The sequence below is a fragment of the Notothenia coriiceps genome, unplaced genomic scaffold (genome assembly GCF_000735185.1).
Source record: "Notothenia coriiceps isolate Sejong01 unplaced genomic scaffold, NC01 NC01_scaffold00019660, whole genome shotgun sequence".
In the NCBI taxonomy this organism is placed as follows: Eukaryota; Metazoa; Chordata; class Actinopteri; order Perciformes; family Nototheniidae; genus Notothenia; species Notothenia coriiceps.
The window spans coordinates 70,422-93,730 of NW_011352361.1; the positions used below are offsets into that span (position 1 = coordinate 70,422).

General features: G+C 40.2%; 1 protein-coding gene across 5 annotated transcripts in view; it reads left to right on the forward strand.

The window, feature by feature from the left end:
• The window catches only part of col12a1a (collagen, type XII, alpha 1a), a 53,744-nt gene extending 37,652 nt beyond the window's left edge, over positions 1–16,092 (forward strand). For 4 of the 5 annotated variants that reach the window (XM_010778930.1, XM_010778931.1, XM_010778932.1 and 1 more), the window contains 18 exons: positions 105–243; positions 946–1,088; positions 1,531–1,640; positions 6,459–6,617; positions 6,893–6,970; positions 7,798–7,884; positions 8,304–8,357; positions 8,632–8,727; positions 9,032–9,085; positions 10,044–10,097; positions 10,415–10,468; positions 11,009–11,080; positions 11,182–11,217; positions 11,310–11,376; positions 11,469–11,651; positions 11,889–11,966; positions 13,139–13,315; positions 15,209–16,092. In XM_010778930.1, the coding sequence (XP_010777232.1) occupies positions 105–243; positions 946–1,088; positions 1,531–1,640; positions 6,459–6,617; positions 6,893–6,970; positions 7,798–7,884; positions 8,304–8,357; positions 8,632–8,727; positions 9,032–9,085; positions 10,044–10,097; positions 10,415–10,468; positions 11,009–11,080; positions 11,182–11,217; positions 11,310–11,376; positions 11,469–11,651; positions 11,889–11,966; positions 13,139–13,315; positions 15,209–15,357 (1,790 nt within the window). In that variant the 3' untranslated portion in view covers positions 15,358–16,092. Of the gene's footprint in view, positions 1–104; positions 244–945; positions 1,089–1,530; positions 1,641–6,458; positions 6,618–6,892; positions 6,971–7,797; positions 7,885–8,303; positions 8,358–8,631; positions 8,728–9,031; positions 9,086–10,043; positions 10,098–10,414; positions 10,469–11,008; positions 11,081–11,181; positions 11,218–11,309; positions 11,377–11,468; positions 11,652–11,888; positions 11,967–13,138; positions 13,316–14,322 lie in introns of all 5 variants that reach the window. The other variant, XM_010778934.1, reaches the window with a different exon arrangement.
• The last annotated feature ends 7,217 nt before the right edge of the window (positions 16,093–23,309 follow it).

The following is a 23,309-nucleotide window of genomic DNA, read 5'->3' on the forward strand; positions in this document are numbered from 1 at the left end:
TGTATACAGCATACACCTTACCCTCCACAGATTTTATGCTAGTTTTAAGATTGCCATTTCCATTTGCATGCTCTCAACATGTCTCCTCATTTGATCTCTTCCAGGCTTCAGGATGCTGGAGGCTTTCAACATCACAGACCGAACATTTGCTGGCATGAATGGCGTATCCATGGAGCCCGGCTCCTTTAACAGCTACATTGCCTACAGGATGCACAAGGATTCCTTCCTTAACCAGCCCACAAAGTAAGAGCTAGAGACTAACAAGTATGTGTGTGTCAAACAGAGGGAGTGTAAGCCTCACAAAGTGTATATTCCCAGCCTATTGGTCTTAGATCTCCTGTGCACTATTATCCTGCCCAGCCCTCAGTCATTACTCATAATAATGTTCCAAAGCCTTCAGTCATAGGGGTTTCCCCAGTGCCCTTTGGCAAAAGCCCACAGTATTGTTTGTTGTTGCAGTTTGTGGTGTATGAGGTGCTAGCAGGAACACACAAAAATGTGGTCGAATAATTAAACAATTTCTGGACCAGGCCCTCGTCCCACCTGGTAGCAAACAAATCACCCCTGGGTCAAGAGCTGTGTCCCTTTATTGGACCTCATTTAAGTGGTGTTAGGAAATTGCTGCGGGAGTCCCTAAGTCTCTTCAACATACTTTGTTAATATGTTTATAATGATGCGTACTTTGTGTGCGCACAAATGGAAACACTTCAAACTGCAGCAAACTAGAGGGGACAGGAAATACCTTCAATATGTGGGCAATTTCTGCAAGGCCGGGGAAAAAACTGGCAATCATTTACAGGTTCTGCACCTCGGACAAACCAGGAACTGTATAATAGTAGAAATGTAATAGTCTTTTCTAGCGAGATATTCTGACTGCTTTTGCAATGAGGGCACAGCTCTGACCCATGAGTCATCATGACATGGTATGTTTTTTTAATCTAACAGGGAGATCCATCCGGATGGTCTTCCCCCATCCTACACCATCATCCTCCTCTTCCGCCTGCTGCCAGACACAGGCTCCGAGCCTTTTGATATCTGGCAGATTTCCGACAAAAACAACAACCCCGAGGTCGGGGTCACCATCAATCGTAAGCTTCTCATCCTGTTGTGGCCCCCTCAGCGGGAGGGGGAAGCTGCTGTATCTGACCCATCATAGACACAGCTGTACACTCTTTATTAGCAACTTAAGCTGCTCACTTTCCCCCTATTACCACATTTGTCAATATCATAGACAAGTGGAGGCATATTGAAGTAAAACAAAAAACACAATCACATTCAGATCTTTTATTTGGCTCTTCTTCAATAGAGAAAGCCTTCATTTTTTAAAGAAGAATATTTTACAAATGTGCACTTACACATGTGGTAAATGCATGCAAATAATTACGGACATGCACCAAATCCCTCCAGGCCTTCCCTTCATCCTTATTTGCTCTCTACAACCATGTGTTCTCCTAAGTCCTGTCTGCACTTTGCATGCCACAGCATTGTAACACACTGTCAGAGAATAATCAAAGGCTCTTTTCTTTCCAGCTTCCAGCAAAACAATCTCGTTCTACAACAAGGACACCCGAGGAGAGATCCAGAAAGCTTCGTTCAATGAGGGGCAAGTGAAGCAGGTTTTCCACGGGAGCTTCCACAAGGTAAACACAACGCATGATTCTTACAGAGAGGAGTACCTCTGCTCACCATATAGTGATATTATTAAGATGTACTTTAATAGGACACACTGGGAATCTTTTGTGTGTATCCTTTCAGAAATGGTGATTTTTAATGTAAAGATTTGACAAACAGCCAACGCCATACAGCCGTATCATATTGCTCTGGTGTCAAAGTGGCCATTGGGGCTTTTTTATGATTTGACATCAAGCTGTTCATTTGATGAATGGGTGATGGAGGCTATAAATACATTTAAAGAGAGGTTGGAGGGACATTCTAATACCCCAGTGACCCAGCAATACGTGCAAACTGATACTCCAACCGTGGAGGTTCGACCACATCAAGGCTGGACACTGTCCTGGTAGTTGTTAAGTGAATTCCAAACCAGTCTGGTCCTAACTGAAGTAACATTCAGGGAACTGGATCAATTTTAATTTTGGATAAAAGGCTTGAAGAATTTCCATAAAAGATGCTAAAGTCTGTATATTTTCCACTAAATAAACTGACTTTGCGGCATAACTTGAAACCTTCCCAAGAGATGAAGTGTACAGAAAGTTGGAAGAAAACATTGATACAATTGATGCAATTGTGGCCAAACATTTTACTCCCCTGTTTGGGTCAATCTCCAAAAGTATTGGATCCTTTATTTTCCATAAATCAATGGCATGTTTGTTAGACTTCCCCTTTACTGGGAACCATCCCTGTCTTCAGAACTCCACGCTGCAGTTTGCAACACATGCTTTTTTTTACAGTTCAATATACATTTGAAATATCTACCCATTAAGCTAGACTAAACTTTGTCTTTAAAATTGGTGGAGTGCTCCTTACGTATTGGCAAAGCTCTAATAAAAGAGGTGCAAGCCTAAAGGGATGGATTAAGGACACTTAGTAGATGTGGAAAGAAGAATAGCACGCATTGTAAGCAATGGATTAAAAGTCTGAATCCAGATGTTTCCATCTCTACAATGAAGAATTTTCTTGACTTTGAAACTAATCCATGCCATCAGCGGCCCTGTCTCCAATCTTAATTCTAAAAAGAATTAAGATTGGATTCCCTTATAACAGCTGTTAATAAAATGATTCATTAGCATCAACTGCCCTTCAAACACTCTGTCAAAAGCTCTCACTTCCAATAACCACTCACAATGGTGTTATTGTTTTGCAAACTCTGTTTCCTTTCAGTGGTTGGACCATTGCATTAGGCCACATGCCAAGCTTGCAACTGTGAAAAATGACATTTGTACACTAGGGAGTCTCTTGTGGCCACAGCAAGAAGTAAAGAGAGACATCAAATGCCTTCATGTCAAACTCAAAGCAGCAGCGAATATAAAACATTCTTTGTTTTGTTCCACCACAGTAGGGTGTAGAGACTAGAACAATGGGGGACAGTATATTTTCATACCAACCTTGAAGACTTAAGATGCTGGAGGGAAAACGACTGCTTCCAATGTACTCAAAATCACGTCTAATTGTGTTTGACTTTGTTCCGAAGGACAACATGGTGATTTAGCACACAGGTTTCTTTCCTCTCCCCTAATCCTAAGGTAATCAAAATGAACTACCCGTTACAATGTACCAGGGTCTTATCCAAGATCAAAGTCCGCCCACTTCCTGATATAACAAAGTGCAGTTTTTTTAACTGAATAACAGATGAGAGAGATATATTGGCCCCAAGATCAGAGCATCATGTACATTTCTTCTAAATTTGACCATTTAGCATCTCCACAACTAATGAGAGGGTAACCTCATGAAAGAGGGGGACCCTGGAAAATGTTGGGTCGGGGCTGTGGATGTGAATGACATCACTGATGGTCTAGTAAGACAGCAGAAGTGTGTGTGTGTGTGTGTGTGTGTGTGTGTGTGTGTGTGTGTGTGTGTGTGTGTGTGTGTGTGTGTGTGTGTGTGTTCTCTTAGTCTGTGGCCATGCTTGAGACTGTAGTCTGAGTGTAAGCTGGGTGGCTACTTTGTGGTGCCGTCGTTGTTGTTCCAGGAGCTGCAGCGGTCAACCTACAGTAGGTGCTCATTTACTGGTCTGCTGAGTAAGTGCCTCTACCAGCAGCTGTGGTGGTTTGTGTTTACATGATGTCAGTGGCTTCCCAACACTTTGTCCATGGCTATTACAACGTGACCTCTGTAATAAAGTGTGTGTTCGTGCTGAAACCAGAGTGACCATTGATGAGGGTTGTCACACATGGCTAGTTGTTGGGCTCTTGTCCAAGTATGAAGATAAACAAAAAAAAAAACAGTAAACTCACATGGTGACATTTAGGTTTAAGGTTAACGATGTACAGCTTCTAAAGAATATTTGAATTATTGATTAACCAACAGATTATGACTTTGAATCATTGATTACTTATTAAGCCTCTGGACCAGAAAGCAGATATAGAGCCTAAACACAAGGTTCAAGAAACTGAAAAGACATTTGTTTGTAACGTTTTACAAAACGTTTGGATTTGGGTCCACTCCAAAGATGTATGGGTTTTTATATGGCCCATGCTTTACCCTCCTATAACATTTTATGAAAATGGGTTTCTACCAACCACTCCAGTTAATCTTTATAGTTCTAGAAGTAATCGGGTTTAATACAGTTTGTTAGTACTTTAAATCATGGATTTCCTTTCCTCGTCTCTATATTGGTGCCATGGTTGCTGGCAGTACATTTTATTGAAAAATGGTGTCACTTGAGCTGCAGTTTCTGTTGTTTGCTTTGTTAAATGTAAAGTGCACTTTATGTGCATTCATCCCCCAGTGCTGGGTCAGAGAGGGCTTGCAGATTTGGCCTTTCTTCTCAGCGTAGTTAATAAAAGTAACCCAGGCTGGAGAGGTCGTGGTCTACCACTATGAGAACATGTGGGAAAGCTCTCAGAGATGACTTAAGCAGATGCTAGCCACTCACTAGCCCACTGGGGAATCCCTCCCACACTTACAGGGTGGGAGCCGTAGAGGGAACTTTCCTGTGGACGTGAAGAAGACATTTTCCACAAGCCATGATGACAAGTCATGTATTAAGAGCTACACCGGTTGAACTTTGAGCATGTATGTTGCTGTAGTCACTAAACAGTGCACTAGAAACCTTATTGTTTTTTGATAAGCCCAGAACTCAGTCCAGAACTCAGTCCCCGAGACATGGTTGGGAAGGTTCTGCCAATATTCGCATACACTCTTTAAAACAGAGAGGATTTTTTCGCCAAATTGTCCACTGACTGCACTCATTGTGCTCTTCATTTGTCAACACTTTCTTTAGACATGAAGAAGTCTTCCTTCAGTGAGATGGATAACTAACTGACCCTGAAAAACTCACTGTAAATACAGGAATTTATATATTAAGTTATCTTTCTGCAGAAAGCCTTGTCTATTCGCAGGTGCCAGATTAGACATGGGAGCTTCTCATCTCCAATTATACAACGAAATGTATCAGCCCAACTGGGGATTTTAGTATCAGTCACAGCACTGTTTTCATTTAAATACCAATCTAATGAAGATTCATACTGTGTTTTCCAATTTCCTCTCAATGAAGCTAACCTAACCTTGGCCACATTTTGATAGAGAAGACTCTCACCTAATTATTAGTGAATGCATGATATAAAATGAGAGGTTTATGAAAACGGGGGAACAGTCAGGACAAAGCCAAGAACAATAAGATCCAATCTGATAGCAATCATGGATATATTTAAGTGTATTGGAGCGGCGACAGTGTCTGCCTGAAATCTTACCTTATGGAATCTGAGTGAGTGTTGACACAGCGAAGCGCGGTGAAATCTTCTGTGTTAACAATTGATGAATGATAACGGTTCATCTGTCAACACTTTGCTGCAGTAGAGATCACTAAGCAGCAACTGAGGGAGCAATGGTCATAAGAAAAGCTGGTTTTCCGAGGCCTTATTTTCCAGTCACTACAGTGTTTTCTTTATGTTTGCTTATTGGTCAGTGAGGTAACATTTACATGCTCATTATTGGCCATCCTACTATATCATCCAAAGCTGTTTTGGTTAGGCCTCAGGCGCATCATGGTATAACATTTCCATGCCAGGACCCCGGGATAAACGACACCCCTCTCTCTTTGTTGTCCACAGGATAGTGCGTTCTGTTGCCAAGGAAGTCAACTGTAATTTTGTGATTGGTTGCCAAGAGCTATGTCCTAGTCTGTGGTTGATATGGTTTTGTTGAAAGAAATGGTAGCTGTTTTCCTGACATAAAGAAAGCTTGTCTGACTGTTTAGCAGAGGGAAATTTGCAACAGTGTGGTGGAAAGTATGGAAAGTGTAGGACGTTTGATGGCACACCGCAAATTATATTGCTTCAAGATGTGGAGCAGATTTCTCTTGGGCTTTTAATCTGTATAGATACGCTTGCTTTTGTGTATTTCCTTTTTTTTTATCCATTCATCTGTAGAGGCATCAAACAGCAGTCCTGTGCCAAATCAGTAACCACTTTGGGGTAATAAGTATCTATAATGAACATGGCTCTGCAAAGACTAAACAATTCACTCGATCTAGCAATTATGTGGAATACAGTATCAGCATCTTTAAAAGATTCAGACAACATGATTGAAAGAGCTTGAGTGGAGTTTTTCCCGGCCTTATGGTTGCACTTTCTTAAAGAATTTCCCTTCTTTTTAAAAGGGCAATCAGGGCGCTCTTCCGAATACAAATGAATGCTAAACCCAGCTTTTCAAAACCTTCAGTGGTCTTTAGTAGTCCCTGCCAAGTAATTGTGTTGCAACAAAGCTGGCAGCTGTGGAATATTAAGAAGACAAGAGTGTTTTGTTAATTATGCCCTGTCTCCATCCTTTCCCTCCCGCAGCTCCACATTATCGTCACTCCGGAGAAAGTCAAGCTCAACATAGATTGCCAGGAGGTGGCAGAGAAGCCCATCAAGGAGGCCAACAACATCTCAGTGGACGGCTATGAAGTGCTTGGCAAGTTGGCAAAGTCTGGAGGCGGAAAGAAGCAGTCTGCAACAGTAAGCGAAAAAATAAACTTGTGAAAACGTGAATCCGTGGAAAAGCACGTACGGAAAAGCCTCTCACGGCTTTCCAACCAATCAGTATCTAAATCCTCTTGTGTGTAGATGCACAATTAAGTTAAAACTGCTCCCAGTGAGTCCTGAAAGAATGGACATCTGCATATTTTCCAATTCTTGGTTGTTGTTGTTGTTTATAACAGTATTCATTTTCATCAAGTGTGGGAGCCATTTGTAACACCCCTCCATTTTCTCCACCTTCTTCTGTTGTATAGTTCCAGCTCCAGATGTTCGATATTATCTGCAGCTTGAGCTGGATCAGCCGAGACAAATGCTGCGACCTGCCCGCCACAGTAAGAACAATTGACATTTAAGAATGATACAACAACAAAGTCTAGCTGAAAAGCCATGTATAGAGGGATTATTTCGCAGTGTTTTTATATAATTAAATATAATCCTGATTTGTGATGGTTCTTAGCATTAATAGTAGGGCAATCATTTATTAAAGTGTATTTACTGTGTGCATGCAGACTTTCTCAGATGTTTATGATTGCTGGTAGGTAGTCATTAGGCTCAATGCAAGGCTGATACTCAGATTGCGGTTTAAAAAGAGAGCTGAACTGAATAGAACCTTGTATCCTGAGTAATTGTGCGATTTGGACTGTTTCCAGTATGATCTCAAAATGAATTGAAAACAAGTGCTCCTTCACAGCAGATCACGAAGCAGACGGAAAATCACATTTATTTTGACTGAGTACGAGTTAATACCGGATGCATGCACATTAATCCAATTATGTGTAATTCATCTGTAATTTGCATCAGATATTAATACATCACTTCAATGATTGTTATGCAACTACTTTTATCAAAGACTCATTTTCTGAAATGGGAAAAAGTTAGCAGCTGTCAGTGAGCGTCTGGTCTTAAAGCAAAACGCTGACTTTGCGTGAGCCACTTTCTAGACTGTCTCTTCTTTTTAAACTCCATGAAATCAAAACGCTCCATCTGCCAGGATGCTGTCACAAAATTATATAAAGAATTTGCCTTTTTTTTACCCCTTGTATTCTGAATGCCAAGACATGGTCTCAATTATCAGTGGGTTCAAAATAGACTATATGAATACTTCTCATTTGTGTGAATGTATGTATCTAATTCCTTCATCTTCTGTGTTTCTTTTCAGAGAGATGAGGCCAAGTGCCCATCCCTTCCCCACTCTTGCACATGCACGCAGGACAGCATTGGCCCTCAGGGGCCCCCTGGACCATTGGTAAAGACTTTCCCACGATCATCCCTTCCTGCCTTCTGTCGTCTATCTTCACCCCTTCTACCTCTGTCTCTTTTAATGTGATGATGATGATGATGATGATGATAAAGCCATACGTTACCCTGCTAGCAATAATGACTGTACAGCTACACAGTTTGAACTTCAGCCGACTGGTATTTTGTTTTCCTTTGGAGACACCAGATGAGGATGAGACCAGTGGCATGCAATGAAATGTGGGCTCAGGAAGAAGTGTCAAAAGATAAATGCCTGTCGGAAAAACACACAGTAAAAAAGTCTTGAGGAGACGTCTGGAATATAACATCACTAAGCCCCTGTGAGGATTTGCTAGGTCCTGAGGTTTTAGGGCTTTTGGAATCTCCTCCTGTTGCTTCTCTCACTGTGTGTATGGGATTATTTTCCAGGGAGGCCCAGGTTCTAAGGGTCCGCGAGGAGATAGAGGAGAAAACGGCAAACATGTGAGTAATGCCTTTTCATTCCTTTAAGCAAATAATAAGTTTGTTTTTTTGTTTGAATTTGTAACTGGTTTTACTCTTATTAATAAATGTAACCTCATTCATAACCAACTTAATATTATTAATGCCAAACGCACATAAGGCCATTGTATTTGGTCCATTTCCACTGTTGAAGCTCATTTTCTATATTATGCAATAAAAAGTTCTGATTTGCACTATTCTTTTGTAAGATTGCGGTTATGAAACATCTTTGCTTTTTGTCTGGGAATCGCTGTAGGGTCCAATGGGTCCACGTGGTGAGATGGGCCCCGCTGGCTCAATGGGACCCCCGGGTCCACAGGGCCCTAACGGACTGTCTCTGCCAGGAGAACCTGTAAGTTAACCTCTCTACAGAAGTCCATCCAGCGAATAAATAGTCCCATAGAATTTGTGGTAGATAGAGTTTAATGTACTACCCCTAATGGATATTGATCTTTGTTGATGTAGTGCAGTTTGTGTGTCTTTGTTCCTGACCCACGAGTAGGATTTACAGCTAAAGTCAAGACACATTGCACTCCCCTCCTCTTCTATCCAGCTACTTTGTTTTCTTACCTGCAGATGTTCTTGCCAAAACATGAAATCAATCACAAATTCAAAAGGGATAATAGAAAGACTAAAGTTTCCTTTTCCAATATCAGGGTCGCCAAGGACCAAAGGGAGATGCTGGAGACCAGGGCCAGGCTGGTATGCAAGTAAGTACTCCCCCCCCTCTCTCTATTTTGTGGTTTATGAACAGGAAACAGGAGACTATCCATGGAGAGCAGCGTTGCTACCGGAGCCTCGACTGGATTCGGTCCACATGCTGAGATTTAAACCACACTCAGAGTGGGAGGTTCACCATGCCATCCTCAGGGAGACACAGACTCTGGAATTAGCCCGTTGATTGACAAACAGTAGGAGGCCGGGGATGCAGTTAAATTATTAAGGAGCGCAGACTCATTTTACCAATTGGGGAATGAGGAATGGAACATGTTCTTCCTTAGCCTTGTAATTGAAGGTGATCGTGACTAAGCATCATTGAGTTACAGTAGACGTCATTCTGGAGTAAAATTAAAGTCACATAAAACCAGACCAACCATAACCTTTAAAGTTCAGAAGTCAGAGTTATTTGAAGTTAATGATATCAATGCTCTATTAAGTCAGAAGCAGATATAAATTTAAAAATAAACCGGTTGCACATACCATGGGAACTTTTTTATCAAAAGGGCATTTTTCAGTGGGCTGGCATTACATGATCATTTTGTGGCTGAGCCTTAATTCCTTCATCCATCTGAAGTCTTTCAGGCATCTCCCGCTATTCAACTGGACAGAACTAAGCCTCTGGTTATTCTGGCCTCTCAATGAGTACATTTAGAAATGAGAGAAAGTCCTTTATCTATATTGGTTTAAGAGCTTATTGGCAGCATTATCTTTACACAATAAAGCTTATTATAACAGCACACTCTGTTCGTATCTCTATTAGAGATCATGTTTCAACAGACAAGAGGGAAATTGTTCTAGTTTTTTGTAACAAGATGATATATTGTCTTTGGCTGAAGAACTCCGGGACCTTTGTCTTTAAATGTATGTTCAACAAAGGCATTAGGGAGCTTTGTAAATGTATGGTTCCTGATCATTAGTGTTTGATTAAGTGTGTCTGCCTTTTCCCAGGGTTCTACTGGGCCACGCGGTCCTCTGGGCCCTGTTGGACCAAGTGGAGCGCGGGTAAGATCTACCTACAGGCCTGCTGAGTGTACACACTGCATTCAAAGCCTACTAATGCATCCAACACTTAGTTAAACTCATGTTTTGCATGTGATCGCCAACTTACCTTAGCGTATACTGAAGTACTGGCATGTATTTCTCCCAGTCCCAGTGCATGTTCTCACTTGCCAAAAATAATTGAGCCACTACCTTATAAATATAATTTAAAATGACAGTCAAGGCTGAAAGCAATATAAAGTCATGACACTGATGTATTGCAGGAGTAGGGTCCCCAGTGTGTTGTAACCTACGTGTGATTGTATGTTGTTTCTATATAGGGGCCGCCAGGAAAGGAGGGACAATCTGGACCAAGAGGCCCAACAGGGCCCATGGTGAGTGTGTGTGTTTGTCTCTGTGTTGTGTAAAAAATAGCCAAATAAATAATCCTCCGAGCGTGCTTTCTTTCCTGATATACCTGCAACAATTACTGCTCTGGCTCCACAGTTGCACTCTGCCGGAACAGCGCATAAAATAAGCAGACTATATTCTGTAGGCCCCTCAAATATTACGAGGATGGTGCATGCATCCCATTTTCTTCATCTGTGGTTTTAAGGAGGTCTGACTCTACTTAATCCAGCCATCATGCCAACGGGCAAAATGCCAGTATATAATTCACACGCACCATGCCATCCTGAGTGCTCCAAGACCATTAGCAGATCCTGATGGCTGTGTCTGCATGTGTGTTTGTGTGTGTTAGTGTTATTGGCAGCCTGTGCCACACATCCCCACCACTGCAGATGTCAAAGCGTAGATCTCAACTTAAAGCTTGTTATAAGTCCGTTAACAAGGAGCAGGAGTTAAACGTTGCAATTATGTTTACTGGGCAGTAAGTTTGAATAAACACATTTTCTGTGTTTTTCTTTTCTTTGCAGGGAAACCCTGGGAATCCAGGTGTACCGGGAATAACTGGAAAACCAGGGAAATCAGGAGAAACCGGAAACTCAGTATGTACTGAATAACAGGATAATAATTATGGTCATACGTTCAGGAGAGGTGAAGAACAAAGGTCATTGCATTTTCTAACACTTTTTCTTCTTGTTAACAGGGAACTGCAGGTCCTAAAGGAGAAAGAGGAGAAAAGGTATGTATAATGAAATGATCATATATGACCATATCGTGCATCACCAATAAGTAAAGGAATGGCATCTTTATAAAAATGCCTTTGTTTTTCAGGGAGACTTTGCATCCCAGAGCATGATGCGCTCTATTGCCAGACAAGTTTGTGAACAGCTTGTGAACAGTAAGCAAAAAAATTGTTGAATCTTTTAGGAGAAATGGTTAAAAGGATGGACTGAATGTAATAGTAACTGGTTTTGTGTTCATCTCTTGCAGGTCAGATGAGCAGAATTGACACGATGCTCAACCAGATTCCTTCTGGCCATCGTAGCAACAGCCCAGGGCCAACCGGTCCCCCTGGCCCTACTGGCAACCAGGGAGCCCGCGGAGAGCCTGGACAAAGTGGACGAACTGGTTTCCCTGGAAACCAAGGTTTACCTGGAAGTCCAGGAGAAAGAGGTACTTTATCGCTCTCCTTTTTTGAATGTTTGGCAGTGTAAAAAAGCAAGCATGACATTTGACATTTGACTGTAGCGTTGGGCCATTACCTTGTGTAATCTCCACATTTTGAGGCTATTATTGTATAATATTATTACATCCTCAATCTCTCTGTGTTTCATTCCTGCCTTTGAGATTCCTACTCGTTTTCATACATGCTTTATTGTTTATTTTTCCTCTTTTCTCTGGTTTATGTAGGTTTGGCTGGAGAGAAGGGAGAGAGGGGAATTCAAGGAACTGGTATCAGAGGACAAAGAGGTCCAAATGGGCCCCCAGGTAAAACACATGATTATCAGCTTTTTGGTTAAAATGACAAATGAGGCACAATCATCCACATTTTGTGTTGAACAGTGTTCATCAGCAGATGCAGACTCTCTAATGGCCACAGTTCTCTTTCAACTATGTCTCAAATACAGTTTCAGTGACAGTTTTTTTGGTGGGCCTTTTTTATGACACAGTTGGTCCAATTCAAATGACAAATTCCAACTAGAGGCCAGCATGTACCTTTAGTATATTTGTCTCAGGCACTTTCGTTTAGGCAGCTGCACTGCATACATTTGTTGGAAGGAAACCAAACATATTTCCAATTCTTTCCTCTCTGAATTTATGTCTCATATAAACATGTAGAGCTACTCAAAACATGGTGCACATATTTTGTACATAATTAAGGAGATCATTTTTGTTTCTTGAGTTTAGACAAGCCTCTGTCAAGGTCATGATGCAGTTTTACAAACAATTGTTAAAAAGTGGAAACAGCTGATTCGTCAGTTTGAAATAGGCCTTAGCTTTCTACTGTTACAATTGATATCTAATATGTGTTCTCTTAAAGAAAAGAGAGTTTCTTTCCCTTGGGAAACTGTTCTGAGAAAAGAGCAACCTTCTATTGATGTCGACCTCACATCGCCAAACACTGATGTGTCTGTTTCTATGAATGAACTGAGAGACAACAGAGGAAGTCAACAGTGCTGACTCACTTTTGTATGTGTGAGTGTGTGTGCGTGTGCGTGTGCGTGTGCGTGTGCGTGTGCGTGTGTGTGTGTGTGTGTGTGTGTGTGTGTGTGTGTGTGTGTGTGTGTGTGTGTGTGTGTGTGTGTGTGTGTGTGTGTGGAAGAATCTGATGTTATACAATGAGCTGTCTTTGGTGGCTTCATTGACAACACATGGGCTCACTTAAGGAAGAGGAAAAGAGAGAGGGGGAAAATTCCACTATGAGTTTTTACCGTCTAGACAGACGGGGCCGGGGGGTAACTCCACACAGCCCCAGATCTTTTTTTCTTGGTCAAGTTTTTTAATTGAGCCATTGAAAATGTCAAATGACTTTGCTGCAGCCCTGTGTTAACCCCCTACCATTTCCACTGAGGATTTATGGTTCATGTCAGTGGATCTTTGGGCTGAGCTCCAGAGACTTTTTAAACTGGTCCCACTCAACTTCTGTCACACCCCTACAGGGCCACAAGGAGAGTCAAGAACGGGACCCACAGGTGCTTCTGGCTCTTCAGGGCCTCGTGGGCCTCCAGGTCGCCAGGGTACTTCAGGGGTGAGGGGACCACCAGGACCCACTGGATATTGCGATTCCTCTCAGTGTGTTGGCATACCCTACAATGGACATGGACAAGGATACCAAGGTACACTAAACACTGTCTAGGTCCTGCATGGTACTACATCAGATAATAGACTAAGTGTATGCAGACTAATTACATTTGCAACTCAATGCACTACTTCTTTCTTTGATAATGTATGGAGATATTAATGTAAGTGTAGGACTATTAAGGTTTGAACAGAAAGAGCTTATAACCTATATTCATAAAAAGTTCAACTGACCATTCGCAGAGCCCCATCCTGCAAACTGTTGCTAGGCTTTTTGTTTTCAAATGAAACAGAGTCGTTTAAGAAGATAACACTGGCAAATTTACCATAACAGTTTGTATTCATTTTTGGAACAATAGATCCTTGACTTCAGATAGAGGCGGACTAAAGAAGGCTTGGCTTTTCTAGTCAGAGACCATCAATTTAGTTTTAATGTAATGAAAACTGAAGCGAGAAGATTCAATCAAGATGTAGCTAGCTAGCTAACTAGCTTAAAAAGCTAACGTTATCTCCAGTAGTTGATTGGAAACAATTTCTCTGGCTGACATTTTCATGTTTTAAGCTGACTGGATTTGAAATAAAACCATGTAAAAGGTTCTCTTAAACATGCCATTGACTAGTCTTCATAGTAACATTGCAGACTGGGTTTGAAACTGCAAAAACAATAGTGTACGTGCAAACGGTGACTGACCATTTTTCAGGTAGAACGAACGCTCATTAATTTTTGGGGTAACACTCAGTTACTTCACTGCCACTGAAGTCAGTTAGCTAGTTAGCTAAGCAGCCAATGTTTGCTGCTTATATTTAGAAACCTAACACACAGTTAATTGTATTTCTTACACATTGACATTGGGGGAGAGGTTTTGTGAATGGTCAGTTTGAAGCCACTATACTACAATACCTCCATACATTTGATGGTAAGTTTTAAAACTGGCATCCAAAACATTCTAGCTAATAGTGTATGATTACTTACATTAGATCAAATTCTAATGACTTTGTTCCACAGAGAAAACATACTCACAAACCCTCTTTGAACTATTTGCAGGTGTGGCATAGTAAACGCTCTGTCACCTTTGCCGCTTACACTTTGAAGTCCGGTTTCTGAGATGTTTGCCCATTTGCTATGGGGCGTGTAAGGATAATCACCATGGACATAATTTTTGAACATTTAACAAATTACGAAAGCCAAAAAACACAGAACGGAGCGGACTGGCACTAACATCATCTTTCAGCTACAAGCTACAGTGATGGCAACCTGCTGGCCTGTTTGCATCTTGAACCACAAACCATTGGGGAAAAAAACCAAAGACTGAGCATTCCTACGAAGGAAGGAGCATGTACAAATACCACCCAAAACAACTACTAACAAAGAGAATCTCATAACTGAAAGCAGTAATGTAGAGGTGATATATGTAAATAAAACTAATTTGTGTGCCTTGTAAATGATTGTATGAACCAGGACATTTTCACTAAAAATCAAGTTAACATCTGTATTGAGCTTGTGCCTCATAACCCTCTGCTTACTGACCACCAGCATAACCATAACCTCTATTTATGACACCTTAAGTGACGTAGACCGCTCTGGTCCGGACTAAAGCATGTTCCAATGTAATATTTAATCATCATGTTTCTTTGTAGGACAAATCAGCGCTAAATGGTGCCCTCCTTGTCATTTTGATGGTGTTCATTGTAGTATGAGCTGGTTATTTTACTACGTTTTATAATCCAATAGCTTGATGGATTTTATTGTAACTGTCATCACCAAACATTTTTCTTTTTCTTTTGTAGCTTTTATGGTGCTTTAGGAAACATTAGTTTAACACAAGGTTTTTTTGTTTTGGAATTCCCAAGTGCAATATAATTTAAATTGTGCATGTGAAAAGTTGTCAAAGGAAACATTTTTATATTGGCCATCCTGAATATTTTTCTAGCCAACAACTTCCAGCCCGAACCTGTGGTAGAGTCTTTACCTGTGGAGCCAGCTGCAGAGTTTGAGGCAATACAATCACCCGGTTACTCACGAAACCAACGCGGAAAGAGATCACTACAACAAGACAAAACAGAAACAGTAGCATCATAGCTACTATAAGGAGCTCTCAGAAAGTGTAATATTAAATATCTATGATGGTATGTGAGGATGACGGGATTTTCCTGAACAAAACTAGTAGTAATATGGGTTTGATACCCTTGGCTATATTGAACTTATGACATGAGAAAATTAAGCAAGAGAAATACAACCTAAATGTTCGTAATTTACAAACCTGTGTGCTTGCTAAGTGTTCCCCTTACTGTAAGTGTCTGCTTGTAATATAACTGTGTTATCGGACTACAATGTTTAATGCACTAATCATGTGAAAACAAGCAGAAAATATGTCGTAATAACGACAGTCTGTATGTTTTTCAACACATCCGGATTATCCTTCTTGTTTTTTTGTCAAATTTCATGTAAAGCTGTTTCAGATCCTCTGATGGTCAAAAAAAAGGACAATCAAATCGGATCCCCAAAGATTTGTTTATTGTAATGTTTTCTAAAGCCTTTAAACCAAATGATAATCTGACGTACAAACCAAACTATTTTATTTTGTTACCAAAGGTGGAATTGCATGTATGTGTTGTATATTTACTGAGGATTTCTTAGTCAGAATATAGTTGTTGTTTTCTATCTATGCAGTTTGGATTTGGTTGCAAGACTATGGACATAGAATTGCTTTTCTCATGTTTTAACTGCACATTTTTATGAATTCCACACAGCCTTATTTTCTTATTTATTTCTGAAACAGAAGAGGCATTTTTCAATAAAACTACTGAAAATGTACCATTTGTTTCAGATTCCCATTCATTTATGTCTCTTGCTGTTTAACTTCTCACAGTTCCCGCACTTCAGCACCTCACATGCCACCATATTTCTCTTTATACCTAATGTTTCCAGACCAAATATATTTTATTTGAACCAAGAGTACAACACTTTTTATTCCCAACATCAGGACCCTGGAAAATCCTTTTGGAAGTGTGGACCTTTGTTTCTTTTGACAAAAATCTTTTGTCCAGAATGTCAGTTCACGTCAGGGCAAAAAGAAAAGAAAGGAGAAAGTTTAAAAACAAAAGAATTGCCAACATATTTGCTGCTCCTTTTACATGCACCCATTTGGGTTTTGTCCTATCAGTTTGTTATGATAATGGATTTACTTCAATGGAAATTAGATTTGGCAGATACCAGCTGGAAAATCTTACAGCTTTCCACCCTTTAAGCATATTTAATGGTTAAATAAAAGATGTATGAGGTAAGGAATAACTCACGCCATTTCTGTTTATACTGATGAAGGGGAAGCATGTTCACAAAGGAGTCTTTGCACAAATGCCAGAGATAAGGACTGGAGGAGTGATGCGTCAAGGTCGAGTTTACCACCAAGAAGACATGGGAGAAATCCTCTATGGTTAATGGTTACTCTTACTTACTTTAGTGCAAAAGCAATTTACGAAGCACCTCAAATAGATTGTATAGAAGTTTATATTTCATGAGAGTTGGAAAATTGTTCAGGTTAATTACAGTCTGCGGGAACAGCTGCCACACGTTAGTCATCAAGTAGAGGCAAAGTCTGCTAAAGCTTTTCACACAGAAAATGGCTTACAGGAGGACAAAAGTAGACAGCCTGCCATTTAAATTCCTCCTTTGAAGTGCATTGTCGTACATGGGAGAAGAGAATAATAATAAAAAACATAGCTTTGGTATAGACATGCAGGCCCTGTTGAAGAATGTTCACACCTGTTATAAGTGCTACGCTTTTCATGTTTTTTCCCAACATCAGGCTCTATTTTGGTTTCAATGTCATTCTACGTCACTTTCTGTCCAATGCGGCGATGTAGCCTTTGAGCCACCTTTTTTCTAGCTCGACCAACATTAAAAAAGTCTTCAGTTATGCCTGATACCATCCTCACCGCAACCATGTCTGGTTTCTGTCTGCTGATTTCTTTAAGTTTGTTGACAATCCATCCAGCGTTCATCTGTGTTCACTTTGTGGCAAAAGATTGAAGTGGGCTGTGTCAGAGTCCGCGGTTGTTACAGATTTTAACTAACCTGCTTTATCTCCGGCTGCCCCCGCAAACACTAGACAAAGTGTATCTTCCAAAGCAGTGAGTCAGACTATATGTAGCTTTATGTAGCTTATATCTAACTTAAATCTGCATTTATTGATTTTCTGGCCACTCAGGGGTACAGTATTCAAAAATCCAGCAAACAGGGCAACATTACCATTTACTTTGCTAAATTATCAACTATATTCAGATAACGTTTGCTAACTGTGTCCACCTGCTGTTTGGTGATAGGTGGTTATCATACAGTTGGTTTATCAGACTTATTTCAGATGAAATCATCTTCCGGAAACGACTCGTTAACCCTGAATCAAGAAAGAACAGTTCTGGACCTTAAAACAACAACCATCTCAAATATGCTTTAATGCAAGGAACTGCTAAGGTGTTAATTCCCTATGGACTCATCACTACAAGTACTTGAATGACACATAGTTGATTTATGTTGGTGTAAAACGTTACAATAAGATTACTGTTACTGTATAAAGCATCCGTAAAGGGTTTATAATTAGGTTATGAATTAGGTTGTAAACACTTTATTAACCATTAAGAACCATTTATAAACCAGTTCTAACATAGTTTTCATACATCAACACAGGCTCACTATTTGGCAAGCTGACTGACTAAGCCTTATATTGGCTACTTAGCGAGAATCAACTCAGTGAACAACAGATACCAAGGATGCTGGCTGATGAAGAAGATGAAGTAAGCTAAGTAGCCAATATAAGGCTTAGCAGTACAGATACATGTGGGCTCACTATTTGGCAAGCAACCGGTCACAGTTGCCCTGTTTATCTCATGTCTTATAAAGCGTATTAATGATTTATAACGTGTTCACAACCTAATTAATAGATTAATTACAAACTATTCGTAAACCCTTTATAAGGGTAGTCTTATTGTAAAGTGGTACCAAAATATAGGTAATACAATTTTCAGACTTTATTTTGATGTTGCTTATAATCAATTAAAAGGCAATTAATGTTTGGAAAATCTATTCTATAATGGATTGCTGAGGAAAAAATGTAAATCTGGGCTGGATGATATAACTTTAAAATACCTGTAGAAGGTTTTGCGTAATTTCTTAAAAAACAACGTCACCACAGCTTGAGGTTCAAAGAAAGCAAACCTCACAACGCCAATTCATATTGATTTGATTTACTTTGGAGCTGCGTTATAAGTCAAAGTTTTTAGAACCCTGCAAGACATTTTTCTAGAAACTTTGTTAAAGAATTTACGATACCCTTCATGACATTAATCAAGCAGCCTAAATGTTTGCATGGCGTTTTATAACAATTCTGTTCCATAACAGAATGGAACCATGCATGGGCATGGCAATGGGCAGCAGATGAGATATATTAGCCACGCATTGAAAAGTAATCATAACTGATTGAAAAGTAGAGTTTTACGAGGAATTTTAGCACTGCTATGAAAGCACCAGCATGAGAATTGGTGGGATAACAGCTAAATAATGGAGATCACATGCCGTGGAACATCGACACACATGGAAAGGTTTCCTGTTTGCCTTGAAAACCTGTTGTAGCTCTGCTCATAACGTAACCCACTCAACAGAACATTAATCATTACACTGCAGTTCCTATGGAGAAGGAGAGCACCATCAGGAAATGGACTCAAGGCAAAGCAAGACTCTGATGTGCTCAAATGTAAACATGCATCATTTAGCCAACACTAAAAGACTCATTATGTCTATTCCGTACAAAAATTGGAGTATGAAACATCTACTTTGTGTTTTGCTTTTGAGGTTTCCTTTTCCCGTTTCCTTTCATCATGCAAAGCTAAGCTAACTGGCTGTAGCTTCATATTTAGCATACAGAGAATGGTATCAATCTTCTGATCGAACTAATGGCGAGACAAAGAGCCTTAGGGAACCATTGGCTCCATAACATGTAATACAACATATTACATATCTTGTGTCACTATTGTTCAGCTGAAGATTCAAACCACAACAGGAGAGGTTGACCAGTATGGGTTTTTGATGAATAAATAAAGCTTTTTTTTTGGAACAGACTTTCATACAAGCCAAAATTCAGTTTTGATTTTGTTTTATTTAAAACAAAGTCTTTATTTTACTTTGAGCAGAATGGACACGCCTCTGAAGCAACATTAAAACTCGGCAACACTCAGTTAGATGTCGTGGAATAATTTATTACCATGGATACATTTGTGGAATCCCATTAAAAACTCAACAAAACCAATTTACAATGTGTTACGACATTACTGAAAACAGTGCCGTCATACCATACTGATTTTAATCTCTGCTCGGCTTTCATGTGGTCTGGAGAGGAGCTCGCTGCACAAAGGAAACCAGACACAAATCTCTATGGATTTCTTCGCCTGAAGCAGCCACCCATTAGAACGGAGTGGCTTTGATTCCTGCCAACCAAAACCTTAGGAAGGAATGGAGTAGTCCTTTTGAACTTAAAGGGGGGTTGACTCTTCAGGCGGCAAATATTCAGTCAGCAGTCAGACAGTAGGTTTCCACTGACTGAGAAGCCAAGAGAAATAGTGGAGCAGCACTCCCCTTTGAATACGGGAAAAGGAGAGCCAACATTTCTCCTTGTAAAAACTGAGCTTTGATTGTGAACTATTCCTCTTAAAAAAATCTTTGTCCTCATTTACAGTGTCTACCTGTCAACAAAATGTCCTCTAGATGGGAATAAAACAACTATAGATGTGTTTTCTAAATATCACACGTTTACCTTCCAAAGGTCCCTGTTACAGCTGCCTGTAGTGTCGTATAACTGAAATCACTAATATGAGAGACATAAATCTATCAAAAAGAAAACACTGTGTTCGAAATTAGAAGTCCATAATTGATCAGTCTGGATGTATAATGCTTTCAATGTGTTTTAGCCTTTTTTGTTATAAGATTATGTGTAGTGTAGGAATAAAGGAAACTCTATGAGCAACAGCTTTGTTAGAAATACGTCAAAAGAACAACTCCTGTTTTCTGTTTACTGTGCAGCCAAACCAAACATGTTGTTTTTATAAAAATGTCTGTCCAAAATAATTCAAACCACTGTCAGATTTTAAGCTGCACATGTCACAAGTGTTTTTTGCACAACAGGGCAGTGTAAGTTTACCTGTCTGTTAACTCTTCATCTAACAGCTCATTGTTCCTTGTTCTTGCTGCATTCATGTACAACTTTAAATTATGAATTTTGTCTTGTTTTGTAAATGCATTTTTAAGAACTAACAGTGTTAGCAATAACCTCTGGAACAGATACATTGTGTTTCCTGTGGCTGCTTGACAAAAATAAGCCACCCTGTGTTTGTTGCTTTGATGTGCAGCAGCAGCAGCAGCAGCAGAGGCTGTTGTGTTTGCATTAGCAGTAACTTCATACAGCTCTAGGAAAGTTAAGGATAAACATTGAGGCTGAAATCAATGAGTTGAAATTAAAAGCATTGCCAGAACTAAGTCCCTAACAATCGGAAATACTAAAGACATAGCTACCACCTCCAAGGAGTTAAGGTTGCGGTTGGGTTTGTTTGTTTGTTGGCAGGATTAAGGATAAATGACTGGCCAGATTTTCATGAAACATCGAAGAAAGGCCTAGCGTGGGCCACGGAAGAGCACTTTACATTTTGGAGCAGATCCGAATCATGGAGCGCAAATGACTATTCTCCTTAGTTAAAGAGGCACTGTTTGGGCTTTTCGGTGTTCCCTTTCCTGTAGTGTGTTATATATGTTTGCATGTAAATGGTCTGCAAAGGTTAAATTCCCAAAGTTCCTCCAGGGGAATTTTCTCTCCAACACACTCCCCCCTGCCTGTAACGCCTCAATTGGACTCCTTTGTTGGCTTCAGTAACACAGTGACATCACTATGTATGTATCACTCAGGCTTCTATTGGCTAGCGCTCCAACGCATTGTACACGATTAGCGAAGTGGTTGACCAATCACAACAGATTGGTCAACCAATCAGAGCAGACTGGACTCTGGTTTTAGACAGAGGGTGAAAAGAGGTGCTGCAGCACAGGCAGTATGATAAAAGTAAAGACATTTATGAACATTAAAGCATGTAAACAAGTCACAGTAGAGGCACAAAATACAAATATGAACATCAAAATTAGCATAATAGTGCCCCTTTAAGATTGCAAGGTAGGGCATTCACCTGTGGACCAGCTTCAAAGCCCTCTAAGTGTCCTTCTAGTTACAGAATGTAAAGTTATTGAATGACTATTATTTTAAACATGCCTCGATTTAATAAACATCTTAATGATAATATTTTGAAGTTAACTGTTCTCCAATTTTGAAGGCAGGAAAGCCTGAAAGCCCTCCACACAATTCAGAGCTCTGCCCTTTGTTGCAGGAAGCAGCGCATGGAGAGCACAGCTGTGGAGATCACCGGTTGAAGGCCAGTACGTGTTTTGATTCCTCTGCCTATCCCACTGAAGGTTGCACTGATGTTTGTGAAATGTCTGATCTTTTCACAGGGTGAGCTTTGATGGTGTGTTTATTGGGAGATCAGGGTGGTCTCAGATGTCTTGTTGTTGTGACTGGAAGGCTAATGAGGTGAAACTCATCCAGGGGATCGTTGTGAACATAAGATAGTGGTTGAATGTTGGAAGCAGCCACATTGTAATGTGAATTTCAGCTTTACATCCTCAATTCCTTCAATAGTGTAGGTGCCAACGATGTGACTAATTTGACATTCTCCAACACCATTTTCCTCGAAGTGTTACCCAGTTAACATGTTTATTCTTTATTTTGGGGGCTTTTTGAATGCTTCCAGGCAGATGTGAAATATTTTATTGTAAGCTATCCCAACTTCTGACAGGGTCCATCTGCTTCTATTAGAGCTCACTTATTTCAGCCTTATTTTCCAGTGCTTTCTGCCCAGTGAGGTTTTGCAGTATTACAAGCCAAGCAAGGATGCATTACAAAAAAAATCAAGTTTCTCATGTCAGCACAGTGCTTCTAGTTAACATTTCTCACTAAAGATATCAAACATCCCAGTGTCGATACTTGTCAGAGTGATCTAGCATCAGTCAAGAATGAAGTGTGACACAAAAGATTTCATCTGTGTCATCTTGTTTTGATTAAGTTATATAAATGTATGTTCTGCACAGAGTTCAGCTATGTGCAGAACAATTGCCTCCTTGAGCGGATCCTATGATCACAGAAATGTCAATTCAGTCCATTGATCAAAGAATCCAACACACTCTCACTCCATAATCGTCCAGGAGCGACGTTTGGTCAGGATCCCGTGGCGTGCAGTTGTGACGCTCCTAGGCTCCTTCAGCTTCATAAAGGGACACAAATAGCTTTCAACTGATTGCAATGTAGCTATTCCCATCTGCGGCGGGATTTGACGCTCATGGATGCACGGCATTCGTTTGTGTCGCTGCCCTTAAAGGCAATGTGAGCGTCCATTCCCATTGGATAACGGAGAATTGTACACCCGGAAGTAAGTATTCCCCTTACTGTCGATCAATTTTTCAGTGATATCTGCACTACTCATCGACTAAAAAACACCAGATTATCCTTGTTAATTACACAACATTGATTGGTTTAAATTGTGTGCAATGCTTTTGTATTTTTCCCCTTCGATTCGGAGAAACAAATATTTTTTCGGAGTAAAGGATGGCAGAAGACACTAAAGTACCCAGAATCCCCAGCTATCGTTTAGGACTACACCTTGTGCTCTGTTTGACAAACCCCGTTTTTTTTCACAAGCTCTGTGATTGGTTGACCTCCAACTGCATTCCATATGAAAAAAAACGTTTCGTAAAAGATAAAATCATACTTTATTCAGCAGTGCTTGCTTTACTCTTTGAAAGTCATCACATGAATGCATTGTAATAAATGGTTCGGCTGCATTAAATATATTACACATCTGTCGTAGTTCTTTATTTTTATTTATCTACAGAGATCGGACTCAGAATAGACCGGAAACTATTCTTTTACCGTTCAATTTGAATTTCAC